General features: G+C 43.4%; 3 protein-coding genes across 6 annotated transcripts; 1 reads left to right on the top strand and 2 right to left on the bottom strand.

The window, feature by feature from the left end:
* Positions 1-766: 766 nt before the first annotated feature.
* Positions 767-14,858, bottom strand: LOC118284497 (voltage-gated potassium channel subunit beta-3-like). 3 transcript variants are annotated; one of them, XM_047336274.1, is made up of 15 exons: positions 12,476-12,611; positions 9,945-10,537; positions 6,971-7,014; positions 6,839-6,876; positions 6,458-6,537; positions 6,106-6,150; positions 5,250-5,294; positions 5,035-5,078; positions 3,842-3,928; positions 3,671-3,756; positions 2,904-3,024; positions 2,517-2,611; positions 1,964-2,084; positions 1,736-1,824; positions 767-1,543 (listed from the first exon to the last, which is right to left on the bottom strand). In XM_047336274.1, exons 2-15 carry the CDS (start codon positions 10,163-10,165, stop codon positions 1,451-1,453), a joined length of 1,209 nt encoding a protein of 402 aa, XP_047192230.1. In that variant the 5' UTR covers positions 10,166-10,537; positions 12,476-12,611; the 3' UTR covers positions 767-1,450. The 3 variants fall into 3 exon arrangements, with proteins under 3 accessions (XP_047192230.1, XP_035463139.1, XP_035463161.1); XM_035607246.2 differs by lacking the exon at positions 9,945-10,537 and having other exon boundaries at positions 12,476-14,858; XM_035607268.2 differs by lacking the exon at positions 12,476-12,611 and having other exon boundaries at positions 9,945-12,436.
* Positions 14,859-15,006: 148 nt separating this feature from the next.
* Positions 15,007-17,288, bottom strand: trappc1 (trafficking protein particle complex subunit 1). Of its 2 annotated transcripts, XM_035608997.2 has the most exons (5): positions 17,159-17,288; positions 16,655-16,753; positions 16,497-16,567; positions 16,278-16,416; positions 15,007-15,330 (listed from the first exon to the last, which is right to left on the bottom strand). In XM_035608997.2, exons 2-5 carry the CDS (start codon positions 16,751-16,753, stop codon positions 15,202-15,204), a joined length of 438 nt encoding a protein of 145 aa, XP_035464890.1. In that variant the 5' UTR covers positions 17,159-17,288; the 3' UTR covers positions 15,007-15,201. The 2 variants fall into 2 exon arrangements, with proteins under 2 accessions (XP_035464890.1, XP_035464898.1); XM_035609005.2 differs by lacking the exons at positions 16,497-16,567; positions 17,159-17,288 and having other exon boundaries at positions 16,278-16,434.
* Positions 17,289-17,348: 60 nt separating this feature from the next.
* Positions 17,349-19,809, top strand: psmb6 (proteasome 20S subunit beta 6). The gene is made up of 7 exons (XM_035608734.1): positions 17,349-17,507; positions 18,397-18,464; positions 18,553-18,618; positions 18,765-18,830; positions 18,929-19,058; positions 19,341-19,485; positions 19,611-19,809. The coding sequence occupies exons 1-7, from the start codon at positions 17,409-17,411 to the stop codon at positions 19,736-19,738; spliced, it is 702 nt and encodes a 233-aa protein (XP_035464627.1). The 5' UTR covers positions 17,349-17,408; the 3' UTR covers positions 19,739-19,809.
* Positions 19,810-20,757: the final 948 nt, after the last annotated feature.

Genomic DNA, 20,757 nt, shown 5'->3' with positions numbered 1-20,757 from the left:
ACTTATTCTTTACCAAATGAAAATATCAAACAGACGATTGCTTACTATTTCTTCTATTTATAGATTGATGCATTAACATGTGAACATATTTTTTAATGCTAGTTTTTACTGTAGAGATATTTATGAATGATGGATCAATATATTTATTCCTCCGTATATTTGTCCTCCACTGCTGAAGATAAAGAGATTGAGCGAAGATAGTTTTTCTGGAAATTACATGAATCTGCAGCTTGTTAAGAAATAAACATATATGATATATATACATTTAATCAATACATATATTGTTATACTGTATTATAAATATAACAAAACCAGTGCAGCAGGTTCACGCTGAAATAAACTGATCAGTTTACATCTGAAATGAAAATGAATCGTAATTTACATATTCAAATGTCAGTGAAATTAAAGTGGAAGGGTCCTCTGATAAATAATGAGTTGAGGTCTCTGTTGATGCGTCAATGTATTAATACATCAATAAAATCAATATTTCAGAGTTATGTCTTTAAACATGAACATCGTGCTGTTCGTGTGTGTGGGGTGAAACAGGAAGTAGATGAAACCATGTGACCAGACGCGCCCTCCGCCCCTCGTCACATGGGTTCACCACGGCTCCTGGTTCCCGTCAGAGAGGTGGTCACGTGATCAGGTCACGACCTTTCACAGACGAAGAGACGTGAACAGAGATTCCTCTGTTGATATTTATTCAGATGATGATTTAATGCATCTGGTCTCTCATTGATCACAAAATATAAACCACAATAAAGAATTTCGGTTTTATCTCAGATGTATTTCATGAACAGCAGGCTGTTGCCACGGCAACACCTCAGCGTCACGGTTTTGTTGTTGTTTACAGGAGCCCAGCTGTGCAACACAAGGCTTTTATTTTGAAATCAATTTAGCCTGAAATAAAAAAAGCACTCATCAATAATCTGATCAGTGAAAAGAAAATAGTAAAAACATAAATATACATCTTTTTATCATGTAAACGTATTAAAAGAAAAATTGTAACTTTTCATTGTGATTTAAAATCAATAAATTGAATTGTGTTTGTTTAGTGACAGAATCCTGACGAGAATTTATCATGATTAGTTAGTTTTTAGTTTTTTGGGGAACTGTATTGGTTATTGATTATTGTATATGTATTCACGTCCTTTGTCCTCATGCTTATATGTACAAGAACCACTTCGGTGATGATGCCGATGTCCTGTTGCTATGACCACAGCGTCGGGCAGGTGTTAAACATCCACTGACATCATCCGCCTCATATAAGAATAAATATTTATATTTATATTCATAGTATCTGCAGGAGCTGAAGTTTCTGTGATTGGATGACTGCACCTTCTCCGTGATGATGAGGGGACCGATGAAGACGATGTCCTGTTTTTATATCGTCTCCGTCCTCTCATATCTTTATAATAAAGGTTTTTTGTTGTTTTAATAACAGTCGTCCTCAGCTTCTCCCCTCCTTCTTGGTGCTTCGTGGCTTGTTGCCGAGCACAGCGTCCATCTCTGCGATGAGGGGTGGAGTCAGCTGGGTCAGAACCTGAGGGACAAAAAGGGAAGAGAGAGAATCGACCAATCACAGGCCACCACATGATGAATTTTCATGGCTTTTGAATTTATTATTTTTGTTTGTTTTTATTTGTTGAGTAGCAGTAAAGGAAAATAAACACTCTACTACGTTATTGATAAAGTTATTGATGACATGCGGCAGGAGAAGCCTGCTGAACATTACCCTGATAGAACCGAGGTTCTCCAGCAGCTGTTCTGTGTTGGAGACGCCGAGGAGAACTGAGCTGACACCTTCACTGCGGAGACACCACGCTGAGACAAACACACACACACACACACGATCATAAAAAAAACCTGCTATGAACGTGTGAACGACCCAATATCACAACAAACAACACATGGACACACATACGATCAGACAGGTGAGAGCAGACAGACAGGTGCAGTGTACCTATGGCGAGCTGAGCAGCAGTGCAGTTCAGTCTGTCGGCCAACAGGTGGAGCTCTTTGATTTTACTGAGCTGCTTCTTCCCTTCAGAACTGAAGAGACGCTCCTTCAGCCACGCATAACCCTACACACACACACACACACACACACACACACACACACACACACACACACACACACACACACACACACACACACACACACACACACACACACACACACACACACACACACACACACACACACACACACAGTCATAATTGGGTGTACTCGTTTGTTAAATTTAATGTGTATTTTTGTGTGTTATTTAGTGTGTACTCTGGTGTGTGCACATCAGTGGGTGTATTCCAATGTGTACTTCAGTGTGTGTCCTTGTGTGTGCACTTAAGTGTGTGTCCCCATGTGTGTATATTAGTGTGTGTATTTCAGTGTGTGTCCTAGTTTCTGTACATTAGTGTGTGTCCTCGTGTGTGTACATTAGTGTGTGTTCTTCAGTGTGTCCTCGTGTGTGTACATCAGTGTGTCCTCGTGTGTGTACATTGCTGTGTCCTCGTACCTTCATGGCGGCTCTGGAGCTCTCGGGGACGCCCTCGTTGTATTTTCCCGTCAGCAGACCGCAGGCTAACGGGGACCAGGTCATGGCGCCGACACCTGACAGACATGCAGACCTCATGTTGAACCACGCCATTAAAACCAGTTTATATTTAGACCCAGACCTGAACAGCTGTCGACCCCTGAGACTCTGACATCGCCGCCAGGTCCCGGAACCATTTAGCCTAGCTTAGCACAAATAATGGGAGTTAGCGTATAGCTCCATGCAGAGAGACGTGAATGACGATTGAGCTGTCGAGTGTATCTGTGTTGATGTTGTTGTGTGTCTGTGAGTTGTTGTTGTTGTTGATGTGTTGTTGTTGTTGTTGTTGTGTGACGCGGTGTTGTGTACCTATCTTGTGGTAGAGCTCCGGCAGGTGCAGCTCCACCTTGTCTCTCTGGAAGTAGTGATATTCAGCCTGTTCACACACCGGAGGAACCAGGTTAAACTGTCGAGCTATAGAGTACGCCTCCTGAGAGACAGACAGGTGAGACACAGACAGGTGAGAGGCAGAGAGAAAGGTGAGAGACAGGAAGAAAGACAGGTGAGACACAGACAGGTGAGCGACAGAGAGATGGACAGACAGACAGAAAGGTGAGAGACAGACAAATGGACAGCCAAACAGGAAGACAGGTGACAGACAGGCAGAGAGACAGGTGAGACACAGACAGTCAGACAGGTGAGACACAGACAGATGGACAGAAAGTCAGACAGGTGAGACACAGACAAATGGACAGACAGACAGACCGACAGGTGAGACACAGACAGATTGACAGACAGGTGATACAGACAGATGGACAGACAGTCAGAGAGGTGAGACACAGACAGATGGACAGACAGGTGATACAGACAGATGGACAGACAGTCAGACAGGTGAGACACAGACAGATGGACAGATAGGTGAGACACACACAGATAGACAGACAGTCAGACAGGTGAGAGACATTTGACTGTATCAATGAAAATACACTTTAAAAACATTTTTAAAGTTATGTTTTTTAAACATTATGCATTAATTAATAAAAAAATGATAATAATTATTGAACAGTAAACAGGTTATCCTCAGGTTCTCTTCTGGTTCTACTCAGGTTCTCCTGCCGCGGCGGGTCGTGTCTTACCATAATTTCCACTGCGTTCCAGCGGGACGTTCCCCAGTACATGGCCAAACCCTGATCAATCACAAAGGTCATGGCTCGGACGACCTCTGAAAACACAGAACACACCCAACTGTACAACTGTGTGTGTGCGCATGCGTGTCTGTGTGTTTGTGTGTGTGTGTGTAAACGGACCCTCCATCGGTGCGTTGATGTCGCTCCTGTTGGCAAAGACGATGTCAACATAGTCCAACTGCAACCTGCAGAGAGAGCCACGCAGACCTGCAAAAAACACACACACACACACAGTTAGAAGATGGGACATATGAAAAGTTGTGCAAATAAGGTCTGATTGACTCTTTATCAATGACTTTAATATTTCACACTCGTCTTTGGTCATTAAATAAAACATTGATTGCCTTGTAATGACCTTAGGATGTCATATATAGAAGCAAAGTACGCACGCACGCACGCACGCACAAAGTTAGAAGATGGGACATATGAAAAGTTGTGCAAATAAGGTCTGATTGACTCTTTATCAATGACTTTAATATTTCACACTCGTCTTTGGTCATTTAATAAAACATTGATTGCCTTGTAATGACCTCAGGATGTCATATATTGAAGCAAAGTACGTACGCACGCACGCACACACGCGCATGCACGCACACACGCGGGCACACACGCGCACACGCACATACGCACACACGCACACACACACACTTTGACCCTGTGGTGTGAGTACTCTTACTCGACTCTGTTCCCTGTGAGTGTCGAAGCTTCGTCACAGTTTGTGGGTTAAATTTAGAGTTTTTACATTTCAGAGGATGATTTAAGTCAACAGAGCTTTCAACAGTGTCACGGTGTGTGTGTGTGTGTGTGTGTGTGTGTGTGTGTGTGTGTGTTACTGTGTGTGTGTGTGTGTCACTGTGTTTGTAACAGTGTGTGCATTATAACTTCTAATCCAGTCTTGGTGTGACTGAGCCCCTCAAAGCCTCAATGACCTGACAACTGACAGAGGACACTGGCTGACAGTGTGTGTGTGTGTGTGTGTGTGGTTTCATTACAGTGATACAATGTGTGTTACAGTTTTGTGGTGTGTTACAGTGTTACAACATTGTGGTGTGTGTTAAAGTCTTGTGGTGTGTGTGTTACAGAGTGTTACAGTGTGTGATAAAGTGTTGTGGTGTGTGTGTGCATGTGTGTGTGTGTGTGTGTGTGTGTGTGTCTTAAAGAAGAGGACAGCCATCGTTGTGTTTAAAGACCAGAGGTTAATATCCGTCCTCGGAGCAGCAGACTGGCCCGGGGCCTATGCTAGCTGGTTTGCATACACCATTTCTGATTTCTTTCTGCTAACTATAGCTATGCAGCATCCGAGATTGTTTTACCTTCGATGATGTGTTTCCGTGACAACCCTCGCTCCGTCTCCGCCCTGTAAACACACACAGACATATACTTGACTTCTGCATAGACTGAGATGATGACGTCAACAGCACAAGATGGCGGCACCCCCCCCCCGTATCACAGGAAGTAGAGATGCGTCGTCCATCTTCATATACAGTCATTGATCATCTTTGTATGCAATGTAACATCAGATACTCACTGTCCCCCCCAGTAGATCTTAGTGGTCACCACATAACTGGACCTCCTGGTCGAGAGAGACACAGAGAGACGCAGAGAGAGTTAGTGTGAGATGGTGTTTTTTGTTGTTTTGTTTGAATCTGCTGAGTCACACGTCAGGACATCTTCAAGTCCAAATACAGTTTATTATTAAAACAGTTATTCTGGGACTTTGGTCCGTTGTCTTTATTTTCAGCGTCTGAGCAGATCACGTGGCGTCTCGTCTCCGTCTTCACAGAACACGTCAGACACAAACAAAGACGTCCAGTAAACCTGAATCTGTCTGATCGGAATATCCTCCAGTTGTTCTCATTAGGGGCTCAACTGTCAATATCTAATATTTAATATCCTGTGTCAATTAAATATTATTATATTATTATTATTATTACTTTTTTAAATTTCCCTTTGCTGCCGGACATTTTCTCGTCACGGAACTAATAAAAGACCATCTTATCTTTTATCTCATCTCCTTATATCATCTGGTCATATCTCATTATGTCACATCATCTCATATTTTTATTTTATCTTGTTCCATCCCATCACATCTCATCTTGTTTTAAATAGTCTTCTCTCATTTGGTCGCATCTCATCTTCTTATCTTATCTCGTATCTCATTTAATCTGGAATCATCTAATTTCTTTTTGTCTTATCTTATCTCATCTAACCTTATTCTCTTGTTTTGTCTTGTCTCGTCTCATCTTCTTACATCATCCTATCTTAACTAATTTGATCTTATATCATCTCATCCAATGTCTTATTTTATCTAGTCTTATCTCTGTCATCTCATCTGGTCTCATATCTTGTTTCAAAAACAGAGGAGATGAAGTGAAGTGTTTTACCTCCATCCTTTCTTCTTCAGGATGTTTCCCAGAGTCTTCTCTGCCCTGAGACACAAACACACGAGACACACGAGTCACACGAGTCCAGAAAAAACCCAGATGAAGTCTCCCTCATGCTAAAGACACTTTCAACAGTTCATTGTTTTTTTGTTGTTGTTTTTTTATAAGAACAACCAAATAAAAAACAGTCCTAATAAAACCAAAGCACCACAAATAAAATCTAAATGTCTTGACACACGTTAAAATGTCATAAAACATTAAAAAGAGGTCAAAGCGTCCACACACCAGCTCTGTCCATCCACGGGGCGGACAGAGAGAGGTGAGACAGGCAGACAGACAGTTCGTACTGTACCTGCCCGAGGCGTAAACCTCTGCTGTGTCGAACAGGTTCACTCCGCTGTCATACGCCACCGTCATCACACTCTCCGCCATCTACACACACACACACACACACACACACACACACACACACACACACACACACACACACACACACACACACACACACACACACACACACACACACACACACACACACACACACACGGTTAATGCGTTCAGTTGTTATGTAAAAGCCTTTTCATGCGTTCAGCACACAGAAACACACTTGTATTTCTATCTTTGTGAGGACATCTTACATTTACTTGCCCCTAACCCTTTCCTTAACCCTAACCTGAACCTGGTTGTAACACACACACACACACACACACACACACACACATATATACACTACCTCATCAGAGATCTGAGAGCCAAACGTCACCCATGTTCCTGTGGATAGAGAAAGAACATCATTGACTGCGGGGGGTGTGTGTGTCTGTGTGTGTGTGTGTGTGTGTGTATGTGTGTGTGTTGCAGCACTCACCCAGTCCTAAGCAGGACACTCTCAGTCCAGATTTCCCAAGATTCCTGTAAAGACATTCATATATCAATCAGTCGTTCAATGAACCGATAAGGAAGCGCGTGGTCATGACCCGATGGAGTCACCGATCATGCTTTATTGACAGGAACAACTTTATTGATACATCTTGTGTCGACAAACTGTATCATCGTTGTACCTCCAGCTGTTTGTCAGCGTCAGAGTGAGCCTCTAGCTGAGCATGATGGGAGCTCATCAGGCAAGACACGATTTCTGACCAATAAGGTCACAGATGAATCAATCATCTGTCAACCATTCACGTCAGGCAGCGAGAGCTTAGTGAGGAGTCTAATGAAACCTCTGCTTTTAATTAACACACACACACAAACAAACACACACACACACACACATAATAAGTAGAGTGTTGTTGGAATTAAGATTACATTTAAAGTAGAGGACATTGTGTGTGTGTGTGTGTGTGTGTGTGTGTGTGTGTGTGTGTGTGTGTGTGTGTGTGTGTGTGTGTTCAGTAAAATGAAAGTCGGCAGAAACAGAATGAAGCATCAGACACTTTGACAGCAGCTAAAAATACCATCAGCTGTTTTTTGGGACAAAGACAGAGAGTGTGTCCTCACAGAGACAGAGTGTGTGTGTCCCCACAGAGACAGAGTGTGTGTGTCCCCACAGAGACAGAGAGTGTGTCCTCACAGAGACAGAGTGTGTGTGTCGTGTGTCCTCACAGAGACAGAGAGTGTGTGTGTCCTCACAGAGACAGAGAGTGTGTGTCCTCACAGAGACAGAGAGTGTGTCCTCACAGAGACAGAGAGTGTGTGTGTCCTCACAGAGACAGAGAGTGTGTGTCCTCACAGAGACAGAGAGTGTGTGTCCACGCAGAGACAGAGTGTGTGTGTGGTGTGTCCTCACAGAGACAGAGTGTGTGTGTCCTCACAGAGACAGAGAGTGTGTCCTCACAGAGACAGAGAGTGTGTGTCCTCACAGAGACAGAGTGTGTGTGTCGTGTGTCCTCACAGAGACAGAGTGTGTGTGTCCTCACAGAGACAGAGAGTGTGTCCTCACAGAGACAGAGAGTGTGTGTCCTCACAGAGACAGAGAGTGTGTGTCCACGCAGAGACAGAGTGTGTGTGTCGTGTGTCCTCACAGAGACAGAGTGTGTGTGTCCTCACAGAGACAGAGAGTGTGTCCTCACAGAGACAGAGAGTGTGTCCTCACAGAGACAGAGAGTGTGTCCTCACAGAGACAGAGAGTGTGTGTCCCCCCTCACAGAGACAGAGTGTGTGTGTCCTCACAGAGACAGAGAGTGTGTCCTCACAGAGACAGAGTGTGTGTCCTCACAGAGACAGAGAGTGTGTCCTCACAGAGACAGAGAGTGTGTGTCCCCCCTCACAGAGACAGAGAGTGTGTGTCCTCACAGAGACAGAGAGTGTGTGTCCCCCCTCACAGAGACAGAGAGTGTGTGTCCTCACAGAGACAGAGTGTGTCCCCTCACAGAGACAGAGAGTGTGTGTCCTCACAGAGACAGAGAGTGTGTGTCCTCACAGAGACAGCTAACTGTGACATTCACACTGAACTGTTTGTTGTCTTTAAGTCCACACTCACTAAAACATCCTCAAGGTCATCTGCTGAGGGGGGGGGGGTTAATCCCTCCGACCCCGTGTAGCAACAATCTCTCTGATACTTGTGAAAGAAAATCTGTAGAATCTGACATCTGTTGAAGATGATGATTTATGATGTGGTTTGTTTCCGTTTGATCACAGGTTGTCATTAAAACATGTCCTTTGTGTGAGAATTATGATCATTCAGATTGTTTTAATAAACTAAACTGAATTAAACTCAACTGAACTAATCCTAAAGTGTAAACTAAACTAAACCAAACTCAACTAAAACCTAAAATGAACTAAACCTTAAACTAAACTACATTTAAATTAAACTAAACATAAACTGAAGTGAACTAAACTAAACGAAAAATCTAACTAGACCAAACTCAACTAAATATAAACTAAACTAAACATAAACTAAACTAAAATTCACCTCCAAATCCAGCTCAGTTTTTTTTGGCCCAGTATGATTCCTCTCCTCATGTTTACGTCCCAATACAAGTCCAGTGACAAAACCTAAATTCTATATGATTTACTAGAACAATGCTCCACACACTGATAAAAAAATTGGCTCGATAGTAAACTTGGTGAATTCCTGTAATTATTTACATGATATTACTAGGCTGTTTTAAAATTTAAACAAATATTTCAAGTGGTTATTTTCTATTTTCCTTGTTTGATCATATTATTTTCATCTCACTTTGTAGAAAGTCACCTTTACATGGCGCTTAAACAGAATCGACCTGCACGTATCGGCGTTTCTTTTTTCGTATCATATTAAAAAACTATTATTCATGATCCTGACGATGCCGCTTGTAATAAAAACGACTCCCGTCTCTTCTGCATGAACGCACTCGTAACCTGAGAGGGATAAAAACCCGGGTTGACTGAGACAGTTGATATTCGTAGTACAGTTTATCCAGGAAGGTCAACGTTAGGTTAAGTCAAGCCAGATAACGAAAACAAATCCTTGGGTGTGTTTGAACTCGCCTCGTAGTGCAAGACCCCCCGGGGGTCAGTCGTGAGTCACGGTTCGAGAGCGAGTCATCGATAACACTGAGGCCTGGGTCACGTATAAATATCCGAGGGGTCAGAATATTTCACCCGAGTCATCAACATCATCAATACTAACATTAACAGATCAGGTGAACGCACACATCAATCATCAAAAATATAGAATCAACACCTGAGAACCAATCAAAAGCTCGGATCAGGTCGGGGTCAGGTGTCCTCGCTCGCCCTCGAACAATGAGACCAGGTGTAGCGTAAAATACACAAACACAGGAAATATGAACCAGAGTCAACACACTGCACCTGTCGGGTCATGTGACCCTCCTCTCTGCATCACTCTCACTCTCTCTCACCTGTACTTCATGGTGCTGTGACGACCGAGGGCTTCCTTCATGTGGGCGTGGCCTAGCAGGGTGTGCCTGACCGGCGACTCAGCCCTGACCTTTGACTGGCAGGAGGCGGCGATGCTGGTGTTCGCCGCCGCCGCTGCCCGCCGCTCCTTCATAGGGTGATCACTCATCCCGCCGCCGCCGCCGCCGCCCCCGCCCATATTGCACGCTATGGACACCTGCATCCTGGTCACTATGGCAACAAGGTTGTAGTTTTTTTCTAAACAACGGGTTCTAAAGTCTCAAAACATAATGTGGAAGCCGCCGCTGCCACCAAGGTCGCCGGTCACTATGGTAACGATGGGGAAAAGTCATGAGTGGGATGTCGGCTCTGAGTCGGCTCACCCGTTTGAATCAATCAGCCGATAAGATCTCGCCACAGGACTTTGACACGCACAACTTTGTGCTGGTGCCTATCCAGCAGAAAGGTCCCGTCGGCCGTCCACCACAGTCCCACGGCTGGAGGAGGACGAGGAAGAGGAGGAGGAGGAGGGAGATGGAGGTGATGATGAAGAGTGCTGTCCGTCCGGTCGCAGGAGAAATGACTGGACACACGACTTGGAGGGAGAGCGGAGAGAGAGGCGAGCGAAAGAAGAAGTGAGTCTCCAAAAGCAAAGCGAGCGTCCGTCCTCCGGACTCTCCAGCTGAGAGGAGAGGGACAGAGAGAGAGAGAGAGAGAGAGAGAGAGAGAGACCCTACCCCCTCTCTCTCCTCAGAGCTGGTTGGCTGCACACCGGACGAGTGAGCATTTGTCGGAGAGGGAGAGCGAGAGCAGTGACAGTCACTGTGCAGAATCATGTTACAGTGATGAGTTCATGTGACTGTTCTAATAAACCTGTTTCATTATGATGCATTCATGCCTGCAAGACTCTGGTTATGGGCAAACCAAAAAAACGAAAACATACCTGCACTTCACCTGCTGCAGCGGCCGCAGGGCAGGTGAGAGCGAAAAAAACCCCAATCCCACCGGGTGAGCGAGTGAGAGTAATGAATGAGCGAGTAAGTGAATGAATAAAATTGCGAGTGAAAGAACTAGCCCTGGTCTTGTCTGTAGCGCCCTCCCCAGGACAAACTGTCTCCTCCTCGCTCTGATGTGAGATGAACTGCGTAATGCCGGGTTAATACTTAGTGTGCTACAGATTAGAGAAGAAGAAGAGTTTCAGCCCCCCACACACACCCCCTTCTTCTTCTTCTCCTCATTATGTTTCTCTCCATCACACACTCGTCTGCACACAGTGAATCCACTGCACGCCTCCCCACTCCGCTCTGCGTGTGTTACCAGCCTACCACTCGGCCCGTTCCATTTGACACACACACACACACATGGTGTCACTGATGTGGAATATGACAGTAGCTGCACACAGAGACGTTGGGACATTGAAATCACGATTGTCGTCGTCGTCATCATCATCATCAGGGAATAATCCTGAAAACCTCATGTTGGTAAATACTCTTCACTCAGTGGGACGGTATTTTATTTCACATCAACTCCAGTTTCCAGATCCCAGATCTCGACTCACTCGCCGAATAATGAAGCCATGACTGTATATAAAGACGATCAACGACTGTAAAGATGATTAGTGACTGTATATAAAGACAATCAATAACTGCAACTCTTGAATGTACATCTGCTGACATGGAAGGGGGGGGCGGGTCTTATGAGCTATATCGCAGACAGCCACCAGGGGGCGATCCAGATGATTTGGCTTCAGTTTATGAGCCGTCATTTCTTCCGACTTTATGTGCAGTGTGTGGTTTAGACTAACTAAGGTACTTTCTCTATTCCCCACAAAACCCAATGCTGAACTTCCAAAGGAAATATGCTGATTCGAGAGAGAAACAAAAAAACAGTTTAGATTGTCTCAATTCTTCAGCTGCAAAAACCATTTCATCACCATCGTGTGTTCTATTGTTCTCAGATGGATGTGAATCAACGTTTCTCTTTTTGAGGCAGACCGATCGTCTGTTTGTGCGATATCAATCAGAATATTGACCAGGTATCGAGCCCAAAGCGCTGCCACCTGCTACGCACGCACGCACACGCTTGATGACTCTTTAGCCTGCTCCCTGGGGACCAATCAGAAGGTGAGATGTCAATATGACATCACAGCGTGTAAGGAAGGTTTACTGCAAGCACTTTCAATACAACAAGTACTGTTTGTCCTAAACAAATCTGCACTATTGCAACTATTATATTATTACTACAGTAGAATAGAATTGATACTGTATGTAGACATATTAGTACTGTGTTTGGAAGTATTAGTTAATGTCAGGAATGTTTGTACTATGTTTTTCGCTCAAGTATTGTGTTTGTGTGTATTAGTGCAGCGATTATTCGACTACACACAGTACACACGCGGCTGAGGGACGACTGGAGCGGACATCTTTTATAACCTCACATCTCTGACTCGGCAGCTTCAGCAGCCAATCTGAATGAGCCATGTGAGGCCATGTGACTCTGCTCCATGGTCACCTGTCTGTGTCACCTGTCTCACCTGTAGGCCATGTGGTTCTGCTCCATGCTGACCCCACACTCCGTCAGGTACATCTCGAGTCGCCGCCTCTCCATCAGTCTCCTCGCCGCCTCCAGGATCTGCGACGCCAGCGCAGACTCCTCTTTCTCCTTTGTTTCTTTCTTCCCCTCCGCTTTGTCCGTCTTCCCAGGATTCCCTCTGTTCACCTTCGGCTTCTTGGTGAACCCGTACAGCTCCTCCACCGAGAATTTACCGCCTTTTCCGGCCGCCGCCGACCCAACGGCGGCTCCCGACGCCCTGCCCGCAAACATGGCTGCAGGGTGAGAGGTGGAGTCTCAGAGATTAGTGGATCCACTGCACTAAGAAAAGACAAGAGTTAAACATCCACCAAAGAGGTTTGACTCATCCGTCTCCACAGCGATGTGTTAAAGACACAGTGTACCTGTTGAGGTGTCCGATTCCTGTCGTCCACTCAGTCGCTGTGCTCCTTCATCTGTCCATCTCTCTGATACAGCTCTGATATTGTTGGTTTAATGCCACCAATCAGAGCCCAGATATCATGTGTCCGTCCTCTGTCACTAATGACTGATGACTGGATTAAAAACCTGCAGCTCCAAAATACCAAACCTCTGGACAGATGTCCCATATAAACTCATGTCCCCATCTAATCCGTCACACACACACACACACACACACACACACACACACACACATACACATACACACACACACACACACACACACACACACAACAAAATCATTTAGGACAGAGACACATGGATGGATTACTGCAGGCCCATGTATAAATAGTAAAAATAAAACAACCACAAAGAACTAACACAAAAAATACCACGGTGGCACAAACTACGACGAGACACAAAACAACCATGAGTAACAAAACTACCACAAAGACACAAAACTACCAGAGAAACGCAATACTACCATGAGTCACAAAACTACTTCAAGACACAAAACGACCACAAAAATACCACAAAGACACAAAACAAACAGAGACCCCAAAATACACAAAACTACGAGACACGAAAATACTGAGACATAAAACTACCACAAGGACACAACTACCACAATACCACAAAACTACCACAAAGACACAAATCTACCACAAAAACACTAAAATACCACAAAGACATGAAAACTGATCAGATTTACTCTCATCATCTGATCATCCATCTGATTCTGACAGACAGGTAATCAATCATGTTTCCTGTCACAGAATTCCCATCAGCCACTGCTCATTTTAATACGACATGCATCGACCCCGAGGTCAAACCAGCAGAAGAAACCTGTTCACACACGACTGCTCATGGTTATGATCATGACACTAATCAATTCTTTCACCTTCTTTCTAAAATCAGAACCTAAAATTGTTGTTGAATAGTGAGAAAACAGAAGCACCTTCATTAAGTCTTTGAGTGAGTTTTAAAAAGCTAACGGTTGAGATAATTTTGGTTGGCAGTATGTTTTTCAGTGGGATTAAAGATTACGTTACCACAGGGATTATGCCGTTTGCGCGCGCGCACGCGCACACGCACACACGCGCACGCGCACACACACACACACACACACACACACACACACACACACACACACACACACACACACACACACACACACACACACACACACACACACACACACACACACACACACACACACACACACACACACACACACACACACACACACACACACACACACAACTGAGTGCACATCCTCTAACCCTCAAACAAAACCTGATTCTAATCTGAATTTGACACTTTATCAAATTGATATTTCATGAAGTGAGAAGCAGCAGGAGAGTCCCCATTTTACATATGTCCCCACTTGGTAAATGTGTCCCCACTTTGTATCCGAGATATTTTGGCCCCTTTTTTGTGCGACGAGGGGAAGCGGAGACGCGTCGTCCATCGTTATATACAGTCAATGATTGTCTTCCAAATAGTTATTGATCGTAGACGGCGGACGCGCTGTTGACACTGTCATCTGCTGTTGACGGGCATGAACGTTGTGGTGAGGTCATCAGCTGCATTGACAGATGCAGAAGTGAATGAGCTTTAATCACATTAAACTTCAGCGTGTCACACGTTATGAAATTAAACACGTGTTCGTAAAAAATGTCATACATGTGACTGTGTAAACTAAATTTCTATCTAATTTTATTTATCTGATTATACATCTTTAGTCTGTTTCATTCTATTTCATTTATTTTCTTCCTCGAGTCGTTTTCTCTTTAAGACTATTTTTATCTCTGATTTTACTCTCCTCTCTTTGTACTTTATCATTTCTATTTTATCCTTTTCATCTTTTCTTTACTTCATATTTTTATTGTTTTGCTCTGTGTGTGGGGTGGTTTTATTGTTTTTTTATTCTGTAAAGAAATTAGTTTGAGATTTTTTTTATTTATTTATTTATTTTTTTACAAATAAAGTCTGATGGATTGATTTATTGATTAATTGTTCGATCATGACTCCAGGCTCTTGTGGAGAGATGATCGCTTTATTTAAAGAAAACAAAACAGTGGGGAAATTAAACCTGGTTGAACCGTTTAATTAAAGAGTCACGTTTTCCTGCTGCTGTACAGCAACACACAGAGTCATGAAGATACAAAACAACAGGCTGATTCGTGTTCACAATAAATACAATGCAACTCTGTGTGTGAGAGTGTGTATGTGTGTGCGTGTGCGTGTGTGTGTGTGTGCGTGCGTGCGTGCGTGCGTGTGCATCTCTCAGGCGGCTCGGGGGCTGTAGTATGGCAAGGCTCTGATGAAGGCGTCCAGTCGGCTGCTGAACAGTTCACTGTCCAAATTGTGGCCCAACACACACACCGGGTTCTTCACGATGTACTCCACATACAACTGAAACACACACACAAACAGGGTGAGTGATAAGTAGTGAGATCCTTCGCAATAAAAGCTCTAGATAACAGAATCTTTCTTCAACATAAAACCAACCTACAGCTTCACAATTAAATCTAGAACATAAAGTTCAATTTAAACCTCAGCAGAAAATAAAAAAAGAGTCAGGAGGAAATGAACTGAATTATTTACTGTGTACAAAGTTTTCCATCACTTTATTTTCAGTATATAATTTTTCCTACGGTTGAATATCTGACTTTGACTCAGATGAGTTTAAGAAAACAGGCAGATAGATTAAAACAGCTAAGGTAAACGTGAACGTTGAAGATTTTCGGCGTAGAAAACACACATGAATGTTTCACATCCAGTCAAAACGTTTTTCAGTGTGACGTTCTCCCATTTCCTGTTGCCAAGAGATTTTTTTAAAACCAGTAGCAGACAGGAAGTGGAGCGACGCCACCGAGAGGGAAATTAAAGCTTCTTATTTTTGAGGATATTACTTCAAGAGTGAAGTCAAGAATTTGCCAAAAAATGAAGATTTACAAGTAATTATAATAATTCATGAAAAAGACCCACAAAAATTAGGAAGTCACAGTATTATATATATAAAAAAAGTTTTTGGTACATTTTTTTGAATATTCCATGCATACAGTAAAATATTTTGATGAAGCAGTCAAGAAAAAAAGGAACATTGTTTTGAGGAAAAAAAGTTGTCATATTGCGAATCAAGAAGGTTCTCAACATTTCTGTTCACAAAGATCAGATGATGTTGTATTTAGACCGACTGAGTTTACAGGTGTGTGTGTGTGTGTGTGTGTGTGTGTATATGTGTGTGTGTGTGTGTGTGTGTGTGTGTGTGTGTGTGTGTGTGTGTGTGTGTGTGTGTGTGTGTGTGTGTGTGTGTGTGTGTGTGTGTGTGTGTGTGTGTGTGTGTGTGTGTGTCTTACGTTGCTGTATATGTGCTGCAGTGTCTCCCGGGCGTTGCTCACGGACAGGTCTGTATTCATGACAAACTTCAGTCCACTGGGAGTCTCGTAGTAATGCAGACGATACTTGCTGGTCTGAAAGGACAAGAAGCCATCCTTCCTGAGGACAGACGGGCTGCTAAGGACCACAGACAGACAGGTAGAAACAGACAGGTAGAGACAGGTGCTGTAAAAGGATACATGTCGAGAGGAGACATCTTACTGACAAAGGAGCGGATGGAGAACAGCATCCCATACATCAGCTTAAACTCCTGCAGACAGACAGACAGACAGACGTGTGGTTTTATTATTTTTGTCCTCCATTTTCTTTTGTCTTCATTAAAGGTTTGTCCTCTTACCTCATCCTTGGAGATTCCCGCCTGCTTCTTCCGGTTCCACTCGCTATAAAACAGACAGTTTCCATTCCGGTCAAATATGTAAAGGTTGTGTACGGTCATCTGGAATCACATGAGCATCAGATATACATTTTTAATCATTTCAATGACAGAACAATATCAATAGGTGTTTCACATTCATGCCGATGGAAAAAAACATTCTGCTAGAATCTAAAACGCTGTGTGTTTATTTTCTATCACGTGTACATTCATTAACTAGCAAGTGTTAAATGTCGAGATTTTTAAAAAAGCACATTTTCAAACGGAGTCTGGTCTTCCGGCCGGATCAGACGGCGCAATACGACCGGTAAATCGTCTGATAATCCAACAAAATCTCATTTACACAAAACACTTTTCTCGAAAAGTATAATTAATGTCACAAAGAAACAAACTGCTAAGAAACCTATCGAATAAAAGGGTCATGTACGAAGTTTATTAGACATTTAAAAATTCGACAGCAGTGTTTACCTTCTCTTCCTGTTAGTCGTAGGACCCCCGCTGCAGAGGTGTCCGCTTATATGCCGGGAAAAAAATATTTCATGCGGTTTTATACATTTACATTTGTGTTTTTAAAGTAGAAGAAAAATGATGTCATCAAATGTGACATGTGATTAAATCGGTCGGGATTTTTCTTTGTGGTTTTATTTGTAACCGGTTAAATCCGTTAACTGTGTAAATCTGGCGCCTCCTCTGTTCGGCTCGCACAGATAGAAACAAAATGGCGGCAGCACCGATGATGATGCCGGACTTCGGGCAGCGAAATGCTTCCAAAAGCGACCTGGTTCCGGACTGGACCAGCAAGGAAGTCAGCACCGGGGTGAGTTCAGAGGATGGATGGCCAGAGCTGACAGAACCGGAACAGCTTCTGCCCCGATGAGCGGTTTTTAGAAAACAGCGGCTGAATGAGACAGCAGTTCTGCAGCAGCTAGCAACGGCTAACGCTAATTCTTGTTCACTGTTATGAAGTTCGGGATAAAAGGAGATCGAACCGAACAGAAACGAACCGGACCCGAGGGAGAGACTGGAACAGAAGCCTCAAGAGAATAGATATTGTTTTTAAATTAAATCCAATGATGAAGCTGGGTGAACTTTGTGTTGCTAATGCTAATGAATCCATCACCAGACTCTGGTTTACTGTGTAGTTAATAGTCTGTCCGAAAATGGACTCGCCTTGAAAACACAACACAAAACAAAGTAAAAGTACACGAGTATTGGCAGTAAAACATAAAAGTTCCCATTATGCAGAATGATCCCGTTCAGAGATACATTCATTGTATAAATACGACTGACGTCTGAGTTTTACTGTATAGTTAATAGTCTGTCCGAAAATGGACTCACCTTGAAAACAGTGAAAAACTAAACAAAGTAAAAGTACACAAGTATTGGCAGTTAAGCATAAAAATTCACATTATGCAGAATGATCCCGTTCAGAGATACATTCATTGTATAAATACGACTGACGTCTGAGTTTTACTGTATAGTTAATAGTCTGTCCAAAAATGGACTCACCTTGAAAACAGTGGAAAAAAAACCAAAGTAAAAGTACACGAGTATTGGCAGTTAAGCATAAAAATTCCCATTATAAAGAATGATCCCGTTCACAGATACAACCATTTATTATATAAAAAGGTCTGAAGTCTGAGTTTGATTATAATAAAACTAAACTACACCTGAACAGATAAACAACCTGTGTGCCTTTCTGTCAGACCACCATCATGGCGGTGGAGTACGATGGAGGAGTGGTGATCGGTGCAGACTCTCGCACAACCACAGGGTAAGAAAGAAAAGACAAACCGCGCATACGATTATTGTGTGTGTGATAAACACTTGGTTAAACCTCTCTCTGTCTGTTTGTCTGTCAGAGCCTACATCGCCAACAGAGTCACAGACAAACTGACCCCGATCCACGACCGGATCTTCTGCTGCAGGTCAGTTGTTTTGGTTTGAATTATTCTTTAACTCTTCATATACTATACAGGGAGTCTATACCCAGGGCCTTTTCACAGTTAGGTACCTGTAGGACTGTTAGGAACTTGTGATCATGTTTTGTGACCTGCTGCGACCATTGTTGCAGGTCTGGATCAGCTGCAGACACTCAGGCCATCGCCGACGTGGTCACCTACCAGCTTGGCTTCCACAGGTAACACACAGACACGCCGCTGTTACGTTTGATTGACAGCCTCCAGAGGGTTCTGACAGTTGTAGTTAACGTTTGCCCGCTTGTGTTGCCCCCCACAGCATCGAGCTGGACGAGCCCCCATTGGTGGAGACGGCGGCTAATCTGTTCAAAGCCAGCTGCTACCGCTACAGAGAGGAGCTCTCTGCTGGGATACTGGTGGCAGGCTGGGACAAGAGGAAGGGAGGACAGGTAAAACACACACACACACACACACACACACACAAACACACACTCACACCCACATTCGGATGATGAAAAGTGATTCAAGTTTTTTTTACTACACTTCTCTGTGTGGCCACTAGATGGTGGTCTTACTCCAGCAGAGATGAGTTAATAAAGTTTATTCAAAATCAAATCTGAACTTTCATGTACAAAAGTCTTTCTTTTTTTTAAACCAAAAATCAGCCAATTTGTTTTTTAATGAAGTAATAAACTGATCAATGTCTGTCTTGTCACCCGTCTGTCGCTCAGGTATACTGCGTTCCTATTGGGGGGATGTTGGTGAGACAGCCTGTGTCGGTGGGCGGCAGCGGCAGCACCTACATCTACGGCTTCATGGACGCAAACTACAAAACGGGAATGACCAAAGACCAGTGTCTGGAGCTCACTTCCCAAGGTAGAGATGCAACTGCAAGGCATGCTGGGAGATCCACAGACTCCTCTGACATACACCAGCTGCAATATTCAGGCTGCATCTAACTGTCTGTGTCTCACCTGTCTTTCTGTCTGTCTGTGTCTCAGCTCTGTCTCTGGCGATGGAGAGAGACGGCTCCAGCGGTGGCGTGGTCAGGATGGCAACCATCTCAGAGGAGGGAGTGGAGAGACGGGTCATTCTGGGAAACAAGCTGCCTCGGTTCTCTTCCCACTGAGCACACACTCACACAGTCAGTGACTGGGTTAACTTGTCCATCTTGTTGTGTTAATAAAGGTTTGAATCTGTCTTTGTTGTTCTGTTTTTTATTGTGAAGCAACCTGATTCATCTGCCCTCACTTGTGGCTAATAAGTAGTTGTTGGTCATTGATTTTAATCTCATTAAATCAACCAAACGTGAAACACCAACTCACTGTCGCTCTGTCACTGAACTTCCTGCGTGGAGGTTATCTGTAAACTTCCTGATCGGACAAGTCGGATCAAACAAACACACACACGGTTAATGACATGGATGAGACCTTTTCATTCTAAGGTTTTGACCTGACCAGAACAAGGAGGGGAGAAAGGAAGGAAGGAAGGAGTGATGATTTCTCTGAACAGAGAAGCAGAGGTCACACAGGGACGATCGACACTCGGGTGTTAATGCAGAGAGAGAGGATGGGAAAACTAAAGGAACAACCCTGTTTTTTATGTTTTCTCTAAACTTAATTAACAGAAACCAGATAAAGACAAAGTTTAATTTATAATTTATAATTTAATAAAAACTGAAATTTACGGATCATTTTTCTTTATTTCTCTTTTTCTTTTCTCATATTTTCTTGTCTTATAGATAGATGTACTTTATTGATCCCAAAATGGGAAATTCTGGTGTTGCACACACTTTACAAAATAAAAAAGAATGTCTAAAGAATATAGATATAGAAGAATAAGAATGTGCATAACCTTAATGCCAGTGTGTAATCAGATACCAGTGATGTGCATAAGAATATAACAGGAAAAAGGTGCGTATGTTGTGGATCAGTGTCACACAGAGAGACTGAGAGGGGGCGGGTCTAACACCTGTCTGTAAAACCTCTCTATTCTTCTCCCCTTCCTGTCCCTTTTTCTTTTTCTTAGGCTTTGACAGACAGGTGACAGTTTCCCACAATCCATCTCTCTTCTGTTCCCTCCATTCTAATACTGACCACACATTTATTGTCCTCTCCTTCCTCTCTCCCTTCCTTCTCTCCTTGATAC

Source organism: Scophthalmus maximus, chromosome 12 (assembly GCF_022379125.1).
Source record: "Scophthalmus maximus strain ysfricsl-2021 chromosome 12, ASM2237912v1, whole genome shotgun sequence".
Classification (NCBI taxonomy): domain Eukaryota; kingdom Metazoa; phylum Chordata; class Actinopteri; order Pleuronectiformes; family Scophthalmidae; genus Scophthalmus; species Scophthalmus maximus.
This window is presented reverse-complemented; position numbering and strand designations above follow the sequence as displayed.

Coding starts and splice junctions, on each gene's coding strand:
- LOC118284497 (XM_035607246.2), bottom strand. CDS start 12,765: ATGTTTGCGGGCAGGGCGTCGGGAGCCGCCGTTGGGTCGGCGGCGGCC. Junction 5,079..5,249: donor AAGATCTACTGGGGGGGACA/GTGAGTATCTGA, acceptor GTGTGTTTACAG/GGCGGAGACGGAGCGAGGGT. Junction 3,025..3,670: donor GGAACGCAGTGGAAATTATG/GTAAGACACGAC, acceptor TCTGTCTCTCAG/GAGGCGTACTCTATAGCTCG.
- trappc1 (XM_035608997.2), bottom strand. CDS start 16,753: ATGACCGTACACAACCTTTACATATTTGACCGGAATGGAAACTGTCTG. Junction 16,417..16,496: donor AAGATGTCTCCTCTCGACAT/GTATCCTTTTAC, acceptor GTCTGTCCTCAG/GAAGGATGGCTTCTTGTCCT. Junction 15,331..16,277: donor TGCAGCACATATACAGCAAC/GTAAGACACACA, acceptor TGTGTGTTTCAG/TTGTATGTGGAGTACATCGT.
- psmb6 (XM_035608734.1), top strand. CDS start 17,409: ATGGCGGCAGCACCGATGATGATGCCGGACTTCGGGCAGCGAAATGCT. Junction 19,059..19,340: donor ACAAGAGGAAGGGAGGACAG/GTAAAACACACA, acceptor TCTGTCGCTCAG/GTATACTGCGTTCCTATTGG. Junction 19,486..19,610: donor TCTGGAGCTCACTTCCCAAG/GTAGAGATGCAA, acceptor TCTGTGTCTCAG/CTCTGTCTCTGGCGATGGAG.